General features: G+C 49.9%; 1 protein-coding gene across 7 annotated transcripts in view; it reads left to right on the forward strand.

The window, feature by feature from the left end:
• BEGAIN (brain enriched guanylate kinase associated) overlaps positions 1-15,523 on the forward strand; it is a 201,388-nt gene that overhangs the window by 104,961 nt on the left and 80,904 nt on the right. For 5 of the 7 annotated variants that reach the window (XM_075330976.1, XM_075330979.1, XM_075330975.1 and 2 more), the window contains one exon: positions 14,191-14,352. In XM_075330976.1, coding sequence (XP_075187091.1) covers positions 14,191-14,352 — 162 coding nt within the window. The remainder of the gene's footprint in view (positions 1-14,190; positions 14,353-15,523) is intronic. The other 2 variants (XM_075330977.1, XM_075330980.1) reach the window with 1 other exon arrangement.

Here is a 15,523-nt window from a genome sequence, read left to right on the forward strand (position 1 = left end):
AAAGAATCAGCTGTGATCCTGTGCTGTAATGTCTGTATACTCTTTTACGTTTGGAGATGTGGTATGATCAGACCATGTACATTACACAGCACACCCCAGACTCATATATAAAATTATCTCAGCACAGGAACATTTTTTTTTTAATCACATCCAATTGTGGAAATTATTAAAATGCTAAGATCTATTAATTAAAATGAATTTTGTTTATGGAAAAACCCAATGGACTTAAGCTGCAGGTCCACACTCAACCTGTAGACAGGTGTGGTGCTGTTTTTGAAAAAACACAGCCTAGTTTTTGTTTTTTAATCCTAGAAAACCTGTTTACACTTGGGATCACATATGCAAGACTTCAGTCTTAGAGCACCTTTTCTTTGAGAATCAATGGTGGTTCATGGTTTTGTCTTGCTCCATGATAAACGACTCGTATAGATTCTGCATTTCAGCATGTCTGTAATTTGTAGCGATTTCTTACACTAATTGCTGTCTTTTTGAATTCTCTACCTATTGAGACATAACTGAAATGAGCGTTACTTTGCCGATTGTCCATGAAAGGAAGCGTCGTCTACGGGAAATGGATGAGATTTATTGACTTCTAAGGACGCAATGCGTCTTCATTTCTCTACATGGTCCTTTTGTTTGGAGAAATTCCCTGAAATGACGTAATATCTGGATAAAGTGATGATTTTTAAGGATCAGTCTTTTAAAATTCCTATAAACTAGGTTATCCACTATTTCTTTCTGATAGAGGATAATTAAGGCTCCCCATGCTGGGACCTGCAGTGATCCTGAGATTGGGGTCTGCTGTCCCATCCTGAATGGATTTGTGCTTGCAGTGCCTCTACTCTATCGTCTATGGGACTGGAGTAAATATCCGAGAGCAGCATTTGGTAGGCCCATAGACAATGAATGGAGCAGAGGCTGATCATACAGACCTCCACCTCATTCATACAAATAAATCAGTGTTCTCAGGAATCCAGAGCCTTGTTCTCAGGAAAGCTGAGTCCTCTAGGTCATCACAGTAACTTTCCACTAATAGATGGCGTCCCAAATGGTGGCTACATTATTGTAAGATCTGTGGTGCTCCATGATAGGCATCCCTGTAACCCCATGGGCAGCGCTGTGCCCTCATTATTCTACAAGTCCAGGGTTATATACACACTATAGGAGCGGAGGTGATAAACATTGCATTATGTGCAGACGTTTTATACTGAAACCTTATTATGAAACCATTCAGACGTCTCTGCGGAGGAAGAAATTCATTTTCCTCCCGTGATCTTAATGTGATGTAATCACAGAGACTGTAGAGCGGTTCACTTCATTGTTCTTTATTATAAGCATTACCTTGGTCATTATTTATGAGCAAGACGCTGCAAGAAACGATCTCTGCAGGGGCCAAGCTAGCTGAGCAGCGCCCGGACGAGGTTAAATGGCCAAACAAGTCCCAAAGGTGAGCAAAGTGTCCTATTCCGATACTAGATCTGGACAGGAGGGCTATGTATCTCGCATTGTGAGAAGCCAGGTGCGATACACCTCTGATGGAGAGAAATGAATAAATGGCTGAGGAGTTTTGTTGTGTATTACTGATCAGGGCTGAGAAGCATGTGTCCATAGGCAGCTCCTCGCCGGGCAAGGTCGGCTGCTAATCAGGCACAGAATAAGTCATTGCCACTCAACATTGTAGACAAATACAAGACTGGACGAGCGCTGCACATAGAAATGAATTGTGAGCCACAGAAACAAATGGAATTTATAGCAGGAGCAGATAAGTATTAGGCCTAAAGAGGACCAACCACCAGGATTTTCCTATATAAACTAAAGCCAGTGCTATACTGGCACGATCAGGCTGATTCTATACATACTTTTAGTTGTGAGATCGGATGTATACTTTCTCATATATAGTCAAGTAAAGTTTGTGAAGTACATTGATAGCTGCTACAGAATATCTAATAGGTGGGTCAGGTTTTGCTGGTTATTCCCACCCCTGTCTGCCTGGCTGTTCTTCCTCCCCATGTAAAAACAGAGACAGGGGGAGGAAGGACAGGAAGCAAACAGGGGCGGGAATAACTACTAAAACCTGACCCACCTATTAGATATTCTGTAGCTGCTATCAATCAAGTAACAGTGTAAATCACAAACTTTACTTGCCTATATTTCAGAAATTATACATCCACTATGGCTGGAGATTAAATCTTCAAAATCATGCAGCGAGGGGCAAACCACCATCGCGCTAGTGACGTCCAGTGCCCAAACAAACCTGACCACTGGCAATGGCACACATGAAAATGGTTGGGTAAATAATAATTTATACAGAGTAAAGGTAACCAGTACATTGCAATAGTAGAATATGTAATCTATGTTCACCCCCTAAATCTGGAGGCAGAATGCAAAAATCTTCACGGTCAGTATAGGTAAGGATAATTCCACCGCGCATGCTCAAGACACTTATGCCGGCGTTACACGGTACGATATATCGGGCGATGTGTCGTCGGAGGTCACGTCGTTAGTGACGCACATCCGGCATCGTTTGACATATCGTACCGTGTGACACCTCCGAACGACTGTGAACGAGCAAAAATACTCACCTTATCGTTGCTCGTTGACACGTCATTCATTTTCAAAATGTCGGTCCTCCTTCTGCGCGCCGGTTGTTCGTCGTTCCTGAGGCAGCACACATCGCTCCGTGTGACACCCCAGGAACGGCGAACAACAGCTTACCTGCGTCCTCCAGCAATACGGAAGGAAGGAGGTGGGCGGGATATTACGTCCCGCTCATCTCCGCTCCTCCGCTTCTATTGGCCGGCCGCTGTGTGACGTCGCTGTGATGCCGAACGTCCCTCCCCCTTCAGGAAGAGGATGTTCGCCGCCCACAGCGACGTCGTCAGGTAGGTAAGTGCGTGTGACTGAGTTTAACGACTTTGTGCGCCACGGGCAACTAATTGCCCATGACGCACAAACGACGGGGGCGGGTACGATCGCTCGTGCGATAGATCGTACCGTGTGACCCCGGCCTTACACTTGTGCAGCAGCCTAAATTGAGAACAGTATCACCAGCAATATAAAAGATGAATAGTGTTACTTGTAATACAATTATATAAGGCGAATCTAAGCAGGTCACAGGGATTATATTAACCGTGAATGACTTATGCATAACATGGCAAAGGCATCAGAGGAGCTAGAAGTAACACTTTACAAAAAAAAGACTAAATTATGGAAACCCAAATCCCAATAATCACAAAATCCAAACAGAAGGTTGGTCTTATTTTCTGATGTAGGTGTTTGCACTGCTGGGTTTCTTGCGCTGGCGCAGTGGGATCCTTACCTAGATGCCAGCAATACTGGTCATTGTAGGATCAGGGCTCTGTGCCCGCGGGCACCATTCGCCTTATGTGCTTACTGTTTGGTCATGCTGCTGTCCAATGTATGGCAGTGGGTTGTGAATCCCATAGCTGTGGGTTTGGACATATTATTGAGAGGAGTCTAAGGAGTTAGGAGGTTTATATCTACAGGCGTCCATGATGATTTTCCAAAGGTTTGCAATTTTTGCACAACAGAGGCTCACCCCACAGGAGCATAATTCATTAGCTTTTCTGACTTTGATAAATAGGATACAATATAATCTAAACTCAGCATTTCACCGTCTGACATCCTGAGGTGTCGTCCATCCTCAGTGATGAATTGGGGCCGTTCAGAGCTAATTCTCCGAAGGAGAAGGGAATTACCACCCTGTATGTGAGAACTGAGGCTTAAAGTATCATTAGAGATCATGTTAGTAAATGGGGAGGGGGTTACAATAAAGGCCCAGCCAGCGTGTGACTGTGCGCACGCTGATACCATTTAAAGGGCTCAGCCACCTGACATCATGAAGCAAGTCGCCACCATTTTCTTGCCCCTGTCTGTAAAGTCCAGAATACCCTCTTAAGACGCTCTCTATGAGTGATGCTAAACTAGAGAGGTTAGTTTTTAGCTCTTCTGTATCAAGCTATGATCAATGACTCTACCTTAGCTGCATGACTATTGGAGTCAGAGGAAGTATCAAATCCACTTCCTGGCTCAAGCTGTTGCTCTATAGGCCATGCTTTATGTCGCGGGCGGCGGGGCACTGCGCTCGCTAACGCTCGGGTCCGGCGCTGCGGCTGCTGCTCGGTGGCTCGAGCGGTGGGCCGGATCTGGGGACTCGATCGGCCCTCCTCGCCCGTGAGTGAAAAGGGGGGTGGTTGGTTTGGGGATTTAGTCCGTGACGCCACCCACGGGTTGTGGTGAAGATGGGCACCACCGCTGCTGGTGACAGGGATCCCGGGAGCGATGGTAGGGAGCAGCTGGGATGTTGTTTTCCCCCTCCATGGGTAGGGGTTAGTGGTCGCGGGGGCCGGTGGTGAGACGGGGAGGCAGGGTCGGTGAGGTGCAGGGTTGCAGGGACAGCGCGGCGTGGTGCCGGATGGCACGGGTGTACTCACTAAGCAAATGAGGCACAAAGTCTCCGGTAAACCAAATGGCTGGATGGACGGGTCCTGCAGCCGGCTGCAGTGTCTCTCCCCGGACAGGTGATGGTGGCTGTCTCCCCCTGCACCTTTGTGTACTGTCTTAACTACGATGGGTTCCCAACGGTAGTCCGCTCCCCGGTGTATGGATGCCGGAGGAGCCCGTTTTGCCCGCAGGCGCTGGCCCTTGGACTTCTAGCTGGTGGCGGTTGCTGTATGTCCTCACAGTGTGAGCGGTTGTCTTCAATCGGGACTTGGTTGTTAGGAAACCCCTGGGGTTCCTGTCACACTCGGATTTGACTGTTAACGGTGGCTCCAAGCCTGGTCGGGGTCCGATGGCCCTGCCTGGGTGTGCTTAGCTTCACTCCATTCCCCGGTCCGGTACCGGTGGGCCATCGCCCAGCCCCGGTCCTTACAGCTCTGCGGAATTCCACCAACCCCTGCAGACGGCCACCACCGTCTGCCAACCTTGCTGTCAGTGTCTGGGCTCCGACCCAGACACCTCAAGTGTTCACTCCTCTCACTTCCACCTCCTGAACTAAACTGCCACTTTTCCCGCCTCCAGGCCTGTGAACTCCTCGGTGGGTGGGGCAAACCGCCTGGCTCCGCCCCACCTGGTGTGGACATCAGACCCTGGAGGGAGGCAACAAGGGTTTTGTGTCTGACTAATGTAACTGTCCGGGGGTGGGGGTGTGTGTTTTTGTCTGTGGCTACCTGGCTAGTCCAGGGTGCCACATTTACACTGCAGCTATGCTTGTTTAGAACGGCTGTTATGCATAAGAAAAAGCTCAGCAACAAGTCACTGCATGGAGAGTTTATTCTTTTAAGGAGTGAATGATGATAAACCACCAGGGAGTAATCGATGATTAGAAAGCTGCTGCTAAAGGACAAAAAGACAAAAGTTGGAGCCTCCATGAGGTGGATGGGGCTGGAGGTCACGTTACCTCTTAACTAAATCATGCCCTTTAACAAAGGGAATGAGGATGTTCTAATAACTAATCAGAGAAGTGTTTGATGTGGCTAAATAATTCCTCTTCAATGATTGGCTAATATAGATCACATGACTAACTCCAAGGCACATGTGTTGTAAAGAAGTTCTAGAACTAGTCAGGTGATTTCTCATAACCAATCAGCAGAGAGACCCTGTGTCTGAGGCCTCTGTCACACGTTCGTGCCTCCGGTACGTGTTTGGCAGTTTTCTCACGTACCGGAGACACGGGCACACATTGACATATGTTTTCCTATCGTTTCGGGCACAAGTAAGTATTTTTGCACGAAACGTGTGTCCGTTCCGTACTTACATGTGCCCGTGTGCTCCTTACGCCGACATGTCCATTTTTCTTCGGCATCACGGGTGTCACATGGAACGCAAACGTGTCACACGTAACACACACGGACCACACAGATGTGTTCCGTGTGACACGCACCGGAGAAAAGACGTGTCTTTTAAAAAAAAAAACAAAAAAACCTTTACTCACCTTCTCCTGCCCTCTTGTCGCTGCCGCTGCTGTCACTTGCTGCCGACCGCTGCTCATTATGCTCATTGAATATTCACTTCACTGCGGCCGGAAGCTGCAGCAGCGGGGAGTCGGCAGGACCGGAGATTGAAGATCAGCACCACGGACAGCGACGCCAGGGACAGGTGAGTAGAAAGTTCCCGTTTTCCGTGTGTTATCACGGATAACACACGGAGAACACACGTGTGCCATAAACACGACTCACGGAGGACAATCCACATCTTTGACACATCCGTGAAACACATGAGTGATTTTCACGGGCGTGTGACAGAGGCCTAACTTGCAGTGTACTTAGTTCCCAATAATCGAGTTTAGTGGGAATATTGGCATGATGAAGCAGACACCGCAATTTGCATTAAGGATGTGAAAGTGCCGCCACGTACTTAATAGCTCGTTTCTAATCTCTGTAATATCTGTTGAGGATTTTAGTCCACTTTTTTTTTTTTACTTTGGAGGGGGCAAATACTTTTGCTTGCAGCACCATAACTGGAACATCTACTAGAAATCTGAGACGGATCCTTCTCTATTAAGAATCCCCAATGACAGGTTGCCGATCGCTCTGATGCTAAATTGATTTAGAGGCTTTTGGTGGATTTTAATGGCATCTCTCCGGGGATCCAGGATAGTGTGACTATGAAAGACATCACTATCTTGAGAGAGTGTTGTAGTCACAGGTCAGAAGAAGGTCTGCTCAGTGGTCACCATTAAGTAGGTTAAGGCTATGTGCGCACGTTGCGTAATTTCATGCAGGGCCGGCGTCACCACCCGGCATACCCGGGCAAATGCCGGGGCCCTGGACAGCCGGGGGGGCCCATTCGCGAGTTCTGGGAACCACAGTCCTCTGCAGGAAACTGCAGGTGCTGTCCCTTTAAGGCACGCTGTCCACAGCGTTCCCTGTAAACTCCTTTTCTGAACTTCATCTGTGGGCGGAGCTATCACACAGCGTCCTGCTCCAGTCACTGTCCCACAGATGAAGACAAGGAACAGTGCCAGCCAGCGACCCCCAGCACAACGCTGCCCTCCAGCGCTGTGTGGGCCCCCTCTCCACAGTGATTTGAGTGGTATGTTCTACAACCCTCCCCGCCCCCCGATTTATGGGCCCCAGTGAGCTGCATGGGCTTTTTTCCCCGAGATGTATGTCCTGGCCCCCAACTATGTGCTGTCCCCCAGAGCCGCGTGTGTGGGGCCCCCCAGAGCCGCGTGTGTGGGGCCCCCCAGAACCGCGTGTGGGGGGCCCCCCAGAGCCGCGTGTGTGGGGCCCCCCAGAGCCGCGTGTGTGGGCCCCCCAGAGCCGCGTTTGCACATGTCTCAGATCATGTCCCATCATAATCTAAAACCCCTTGCATTAAAAGGAGATAACTACAACAGTAAGTGTGTGTCTGGGTGAAGCAGAGCCGAGTGTGTGTCTGGGTGAAGCAGAGCCGAGTGTGTGTCTGGGTGAAGCAGAGCCGAGTGTGTGTCTGGGTGAAGCAGAGCCGAGTGTGTGTCTGGGTGAAGCAGAGCCGAGTGTGTGTCTGGGTGAAGCAGAGCCGAGTGTGTGTCTGGGTGAAGCAGAGCCGAGTGTGTGTCTGGGTGAAGCAGAGCCGAGTGTGTGTCTGGGTGAAGCAGAGCAGAGTGTGTGTCTGGGTGAAGCAGAGCCGAGTGTGTGTCTGGGTGAAGCAGAGCCGAGTGTGTGTCTGGGTGAAGCAGAGCCGAGTGTGTGTCTGGGTGAAGCAGAGCAGAGTGTGTGTCTGGGTGAAGCAGAGCCGAGTGTGTGTCTGGGTGAAGCAGAGCCGAGTGTGTGTCTGGGTGAAGCAGAGCCGAGTGTGTGTCTGGGTGAAGCAGAGCCGAGTGTGTGTCTGGGTGAAGCAGAGCCGAGTGTGTGTCTGGGTGAAGCAGAGCCGAGTATGTGTCTGCAGCAGAGCTGTGTGTATATATACTCTTTGGGCAGCCGAGTGTGTATTTACTCTGGGCAGCAGAGCTTTATGACTATGTGCTGTTTGGGCAGCGTAGCAGAGATGTGTGCAGCAAAGCTGTGTGTATATAGTCTTCGGTCAGCAGTGATGTGTATATATGCAGCAGAGCTGTGTGTGTGTGTTTGTGTCTGTACATATGCAGCAGAGATGAGTGCAACAGTGCTATCAAGTGGTGTGTGTAGCAGAGCTGTGTGAGTGTGTATGTATGGATTAGAGCTGTGCGTGCGCCCCCCCATAGCCATGTGTGCAGCCCCCCAGAGCCGTATGTGCAACCCACCCCAGTAATGTGTATACCCCCAGAGCTGTTTGCTACTCCAGTAACATCTATGCCCCCCAGTAATGTCTATACCCCCTGCCCCTCCTGTGATGTATATACAGCAGTGTCAGTGTGCACTGTGCACGGCCATGTCTGTTACGACCATCATGCAGCACAGCCACATGTCTAGGAGGAGCTGGATGGAGACAAGCGGGTATGTGTCTGTATGCAATGATCTGTATCTATGTATGTCAGTGTGTATGACTATAGATTTGTCTGTTTATAAGTATTTTTGTGAGTTTGTCTTCAAATATGTATATGTGCGTGTGCCTGTATGTGTGTGTGCGTGTCTGTATGTGCGTGTCTGTATGTGCGTGTCTGTATGTGCGTGTGTGTGTGGATGGGGCCCAGTGAGACTCTTCCGCCCGGGGCCCACAAAAACCTGGAGCCGGCCCTGATTTCATGCGTTTACTCTGCATATTGCACTGCAACGAAAACGCATGCGCCCTGTGTCCCCAGCACAATCTATGAAGATTGTGCATAATGCATCCACACGTTGCGTTTGAGAGCGCAGCGATTTGCATGCTGAAATTTTGATCCAAATCGTTGCGCTCAAAAAAGAAACATGCCATCCAGAGCGCATGAAATCGGCATCTATTCTGCAGACACACTGCATCCATTACGCAGTGTTTCTGCAGCGATGTGAAGCGCACATGCACATGTGCTGCAAGCCAGCCACCCTCCCCCCACATGTGCTGCAAGCCAGCCACCCTCCCCCCACATGTGCTGCAAGCCAGCCACCCTCCCCCCACATGTGCTGCAAGCCACCCTCCCCCCACATGTGCTGCAAGCCACCCTCCCCCCACGTTGGGGGAGGGTGGCTTGCAGCACATGGAGGGATAGGAGGTGTGGCGATGGAGAAGGGGCAGCCGATGAAGGAGGCGGCGGCGGCCGCCGATCGGGAACAGTGGGGGCCGATTCGGGGGCAGCAGCGGCTGAAAAAAGTGGGTGCGACGGCGGCGGGGACAGTGGCGAGCATGGCGGCGGGGACAGCGGTGGATCGGGAGTGGCGGCGGGGACAGCGGTGGAGCGGGAGCATGGCGCCGGGGACAGCGGTGGATCGGGAGCGGCGGCGGGGACAGCGGTGGAGCGGGAGCAGCGGCGGGGCGATCGGAGACAGCGGCGGGGACAGCGGTGCATCGGGAGCAGCGGCGGGGACAGCGGTGGAGCGGGAGCATGGCGCCGGGGCGAACGGAGACAGCGGCGGGGACAGCGGTGGAGCGGGAGCATGGCGGGGCGATCGGAGACAGCGGCGGGGACAGCGGTGGAGCGGGAGCATGGCGCCGGGGCGATCGGAGACAGCGGCGGGGACAGCGGTGGAGCGGGAGCATGGCGGGGCGATCGGAGACAGCGGCGGGGACAGCGGTGGAGCGGGAGCATGGCGCCGGGGCGATCGGAGACAGCGGCGGGGACAGCGGTGGAGCGGGAGCATGGCGCCGGGGCGATCGGAGACAGCAGCGGGGACAGCGGTGGAGCGGGAGCATGGCGGGGCGATCGGAGACAGAGGCGGGGACAGCGGTGCATCGGGAGCAGCGGCGGGGACAGCGGTGGAGCGGGAGCATGACGCCGGGGACAGCGGTGGATCAGGAGCGTGGCGCCGGGGACAGCGGTGGATCGGGAGCAGCGGCGGGGCGATCGGAGACAGCGGCGGGGACAGCGGTGGATCGGGAGCAGCGGCGGGGCGATCGGGGACAGGGGCGGGCGGTGGGGACAGCAACTTACCGCTCTCCTCGGCTTCCAGGGACGGTCACAGGCCGCAGATCCACATTGATTGGAGAGAGCGGTCACAAGACCGGTCTCTCCAATCAGAGCTGGGGGCGGGTGAAGCATCGATCACCCAGCTCCAGCCAATGGCCAGTGCTACAGCAGCACTGATCAGGGCTGGATTTCAATGTTCCAGCCATTTTCAATGGCTGGAACATTACAGTGGCTGTAATTGGCTGAGCGGCGTTCGTCAGCCAATCACAGCCTCTGTAGGTTCGGGGAGGAGGCACCACCCCTCCTGAGGTCAGGCAGAGGTCCCCTCCTTCCCGAATCTACCGTTTAAGTAAACAAATTTCACTCCCCGGGGCTCCGGGACCGCGATTTCGCCATGACGTACTGAGTACGTCATGGGTCGTTTAGCACCATGTCACCATGACGTACTCAGTACGTCAAAGGTCGTTAAGGGGTTAAAGTCCACATGAGACACCCAAAGAACCTAGATAACTTGGAGAAGATCTGCATGGAGGAGTGGGCCAAGATAACTCCAGAGACCTGTGCCGGCCTGATCAGGTCTTATAAAAGACGATTATTAGCTGTAATTGCAAACAAGGGTTATTCCACAAAATATTAAACCTAGGGGTTGAATAATAATTGACCCACACTTTTATGTTGAAAATTTTATTAAAATTTAACTGAGCAATATAACTTGTTGGTTTGTAAGATTTATGCATCTGTTAATAAATCCTGCTCTTGTTTGAAGTTTGCATTCTCCAACTTATTTGCATCTTATCAAACCTGCTAAATCTGCAGGGGGTTGAAGACTACTTGTAGGCACTGTAGCAAAGTCACAGAATTGTCTCATCCTTAGAGGATGGATTCAGCAGAGTCATCTCATTATTAGAGGGTAGGGTCATCAGAATCATCTTATTATTAGAATGTGGGGTCAGCAGAGTCATCTCATTATTAGAGGATGGGGTCAGCAGAGTTATCTTATTATTAGAGGGCGGAGTCAGCAGAGTCATCTCATTATTAGAGGATGAGGTCAGCAGAGTCATCTTATTATTAGAGGGCGGGGTCAGCATAGTCATCTTATTAGATGGTGGGGTCAACAGAGTCATCTCATTATTAGAGGATGGGGTCAGCAGAGTCATCTTATTATTAGAGGGCGGGGTCAGCAGAGTCATCTCATTATTAGAGGGTGGTGTCAGCAGAATCATCTCATAGAGAGCAGGCTCAGCAGAGTCATCTTATTATTAGAGGCTGGGGTCAGCAGAGTCATCTCATTATTAGATGGCGGGGTCAGCAGAGTCATCTTATTATTAGAGGATGGTGTCAGCAGAGTCATCTTATTATTGGAGGATGGGGTCAGCAGAGTCATCTTATTATCAGAGGGTATGTCAGCAGAGTCATGTCATTATTAGATTGTGGGATCAGCAGAGTTATCTCATTATTAGAGGGTGGTGTCAGCAGCGTCATCTTATTATTAGAGGGTGTTGTCAGCAGAGTCATCTTATTATTAGAGGGTGTTGTCAGCAGAGTCATCTTATTATTAGAGGATGGGGTCAGCAGAGTCATATTATTAGATGGTGGGATCAGCAGAGTCATCTCATCATTAGAGGGTGGAATCAGCAGTGATCTCATTATCACTGGAGGGTGGGATCAGCAGAGTCATCTCATCATTAGAGGGTGGAATCAGCAGTGATCTCATTATCACTGGAGGGTGGGGTCAGCAGAGTCATCAGATTATTAGAGGATAAGGGAAACCGTGTCATCTCATAATCAGTAGACAGGAAAGTGAGCAGAGTCATTACATTATCATTAGAGGGAAGGGTCATTAGGGTACGGTTTAAGGGTTTGGTGACAGCGCAGACACAGTGAGCTGTGATCACCCATGGCAGTTATCTATAGCAGTGGTCAGAGTTTTGGTCACATAACACATTAGTACCATTAGAGGACAGGGTCCCCAAAGTTTTTTTATTATAAGAGAGTGAAGTTGGCAGAATCATCTCAACTTCATAAGAAGGCTAGGTATGTCTTTGTAATAAGGGGGGGTATTAATAGTCACTTTTTTGTCATTAGTAGGCGGCGTCAGCAAAGTCATGTTATTCTCTTTAGGAAGGTCAGCAAAGTGATCTCATCTCTACTGGGTGGATCATTATCACCCATTGATCTCATTATCCTCAGACTTGGAGACTTATGACTGATGACAGCTGAATTTTACTGATTGAGGCCTGGCTAATTCCATTCATTCCAGCCGCCATAAAGCACTATTATACAATATGGCCGCCTAAATAACCGCAACCTGTATGGATAGAGCTAAGCCTTGCATCTAATAAATAAGTAAAAATCAGATACATGAGATTCCCTTTTAGGCTATGTTCACACATGGCATTTTTGTAGCGTTTTTTTCCTTACCGAAACCTGATATTGCTGCAGGAAATCTCCTAGGAGTCATCGGCGGTTTTGATCTGTTTTTGCCTTGTTTTTTAGTGGCGTTTTTTTGTGGCGTGTTTGCTGCGGTTTATCAAGACCCTCAGGAAAACGCAGAAAGAATTAACATGCTCGTTCATTCAAAACACTGCAAAATTTAGGAATTTTCCAAAACAGTCAGGAAAAAAATCTGCAGGTGTGTGTGTGTGGGTGTGTGTGTGGGTGTGTGGGTGTGTGTGGGTGTGTGTGGGTGTGTGTGTGTGTGTGTGTGTGTGTGTGGGTGTGTGTGTGGGTATGTGTGGGTGTGTGTGGGTGCGGGGGTGTGGTTATGTGTGGGTGTGTGTGGGTGCGGGGGTGTGTGTGGGTGTGTGGGTGTGTGTGGGTGTGTGTGGGTGTGTGTGGGTGTGTGTGGGTGCGGGGGTGTGGTTATGTGTGGGTGTGTGTGGGTGCGGGGGTGTGTGTGGGTGTGTGTGGGCGTGGGTGGGTGGGTGTGCGTGGGTGTGTGTGTGGGTGTGTGTGTGGGTGGGTGTGTGTGGGTGTGTGTGTGGGTGGATGTGGGTGGGTGTGGATGGGGGTGTGTATATGTGTGGGTGTGGGTGTGTGTGTGTGGGTGTGTATATGTGTGGGTGTGGGGGTGTGTGTGGGTGTGTGTGGGTGTGTGTGTGTGTGGGTGTGTGTGGGTGTGTGGGTGTGTGTGTGGGTATGTGTGGGTGTGTGTGGGTGCAGGGGTGTGGTTATGTGTGGGTATGTGTGGGTGCAGGGGTGTGGGTGGGTGGGTGTGCGTGGGTGTATGTGTGTGTGTGTGTGTGTGTGGGTGGATGTGTGTGGGTGTGTGGGTGGGTGTGGGTGTGTATATGTGTGGGTGTGTGTGTGTATATGTGTGGGTGTGGGGGTGTGTGTGGGTGTGTGTGTGGGTGTGTGTGGGTGGATGTGTGTGGGTGTGTGGGTGTGTGTGGGTGGGGGTGTGTATATGTGTGTGTGTGGGTGGGGGTGTGTATATGTGTGGGTGTGGGGGTGTGTGTGGGTGTGGGTGTGTGTGGGTGTGTGTATGTGATTTCAGAAATCTGATAGACTTTGCTGGGACTGTAATAAGCAGCATTTTATTAGCATGGATTTGCATAAAACAAGGCTAAAAAACTCTGCAAAAACGCCATGTGCTTGGGCCTTGGGCATCCACATTAGTGGTGATTCTCAGTCACTTGTACTGTACAAGAAAAGACCCAATTCAAGAATCTGCCACTTATAGGTCGGGAGCATTAATACTTACAGGACTATTCCCATCTCCAAAATCCTATCTCAATATGTAGTTGATTTAATAATAAGAATATTAGCATATACCTCCAATTAGGAATATAGTATAGTTCTCCTGATATAGCCAGGTCTCTTAACTTATGTGCAGGGCATTGCAGCTTCCAGTATCCATGGTTACGTTCACTCATATTGTGACAGTTAGTTAGTAGCTTGTGGTTGTTACCATGGATACCTAAGCTGCAATGCCCTGCAGCTGAGGTAAGTTACATGGTTACATCAGGAGAGTTATATTACATTTCTAATAGGAGGTATTTGCTAATATAATTATTATTACGCCTATTACATATTGGGATAGGACCTTGGAGATGGGAATACCCCTTTAATGCTCATTTATTTGCATACCTGAGAATGTGCAGTGTGTGAGATTGGCTTGTGGAGGCGCGGGGAGGCAGCAGCAGGCAGCAGCAGGCAGCCTTCTCCTCGCCCTGCGCGTTTGCTTCACTGCTAATTACACTTTGTGGAATATTTCTTCTTTCCAGCAGCTTACAAGACCATAAGGAAGAGCTGCAGAAACGCCTGTCGTACACAACACACAAGCTGGAGATGCTGGAAAACGAGTTTGATTCCACCAGGCAGTACCTGGAGACGGAGCTGAGGAGAGCGCAGGAGGAACTGGAGAAAGTGACGGAGAAGCTGAGGCGGTCAGTCTTTTATTTCATAGCAATCTCAAATATTGTGATACATTGTAGATCATCTCTATTCCATTTAATAACCGTTCCTGTGCTGCCTGGTGTCACTTGTCATCATCAGTCCCTACAATAGGAGCTCTGTGGGCCAAAGAGACAGAAAACTGCAAAGTAGGACGCTAATAACATTATTGGGCCCCTTTAAGAGAGAACAATACATGTAAGAAACTGTAGACTTGGATCTGATAGATGAACATTACGTGGGATTTGTTGCGTTGAACTCAGAAGATGCTTTAATTTAAAGTGACCTCAAAAGGCTCTAAGACCACCATGTAATGACCTGCCCAGGAGGACGCCCTTGAGGGGACTGTAATTGACGCTATGCTCTAGAAAAAAATAGTAAGTGTGCCCAGGGCTGGGGTCCCACCAGACACAAGAGGCCCGTCCCTACGGATTGCCATATGCACAAGGGCAGCAGATCCTCAGGGTATGGGACAAATTATAGTTCCGTAGTTCTTTTTTTTTACATTACCTAAGTGTAGGAATTTGGGTCTAAAATAATTTTTGCAGTTGGGTTTAAATGAAAATTTAGCACCATTTGCCTGTTACAGGCTCTATGTTCCCTTATATTTGCTTGAACTGATGAGTTCACTGAGAAATCATCAGTTTGTTACTCTTATGTTTCTTCTCAGACGAGTGAAGAGTTAAGGCCCTGTCACACACAGAGATAAATCTGCGGCAGATCTGTGGTTGCAGTGAAATTGTGGACAATCAGTGCCAGGTTTGTGGCTGTGTACAAATGGAACAATATGTCCATGATTTTACTGCAACCACAGATCTGCCAAACATTTATCTGTGTGTGTGACGGGGCCTTTAGGCCATGTGCCCACGGGAGAAAGTAACCGCGGATTTTGCAAATACACTCCCCATATTATCCTATGGGATTTGGGGAGTGCTGTATCAATGCTGTGGTGTTTGCGGCTGCAGAAAATGCTGCGGATTTCCCGCAGCCGCACGTAACTACATGTCCATTATTCATGCGGAAATATCTGCGGAATTCCCGCTCCTCCACTATGAAGATTCCGGGCGCGAAGTCGACAGGAATTCCGCATGAAATCCGCACTGTTTCCACAGGTTTACCACAACAATTCCGCAGATATACCACAGCAATGGATAGCTGTGGGTT

This window comes from Anomaloglossus baeobatrachus, chromosome 12 (assembly GCF_048569485.1).
Source record: "Anomaloglossus baeobatrachus isolate aAnoBae1 chromosome 12, aAnoBae1.hap1, whole genome shotgun sequence".
NCBI classification, from domain to species: domain Eukaryota; kingdom Metazoa; phylum Chordata; class Amphibia; order Anura; family Aromobatidae; genus Anomaloglossus; species Anomaloglossus baeobatrachus.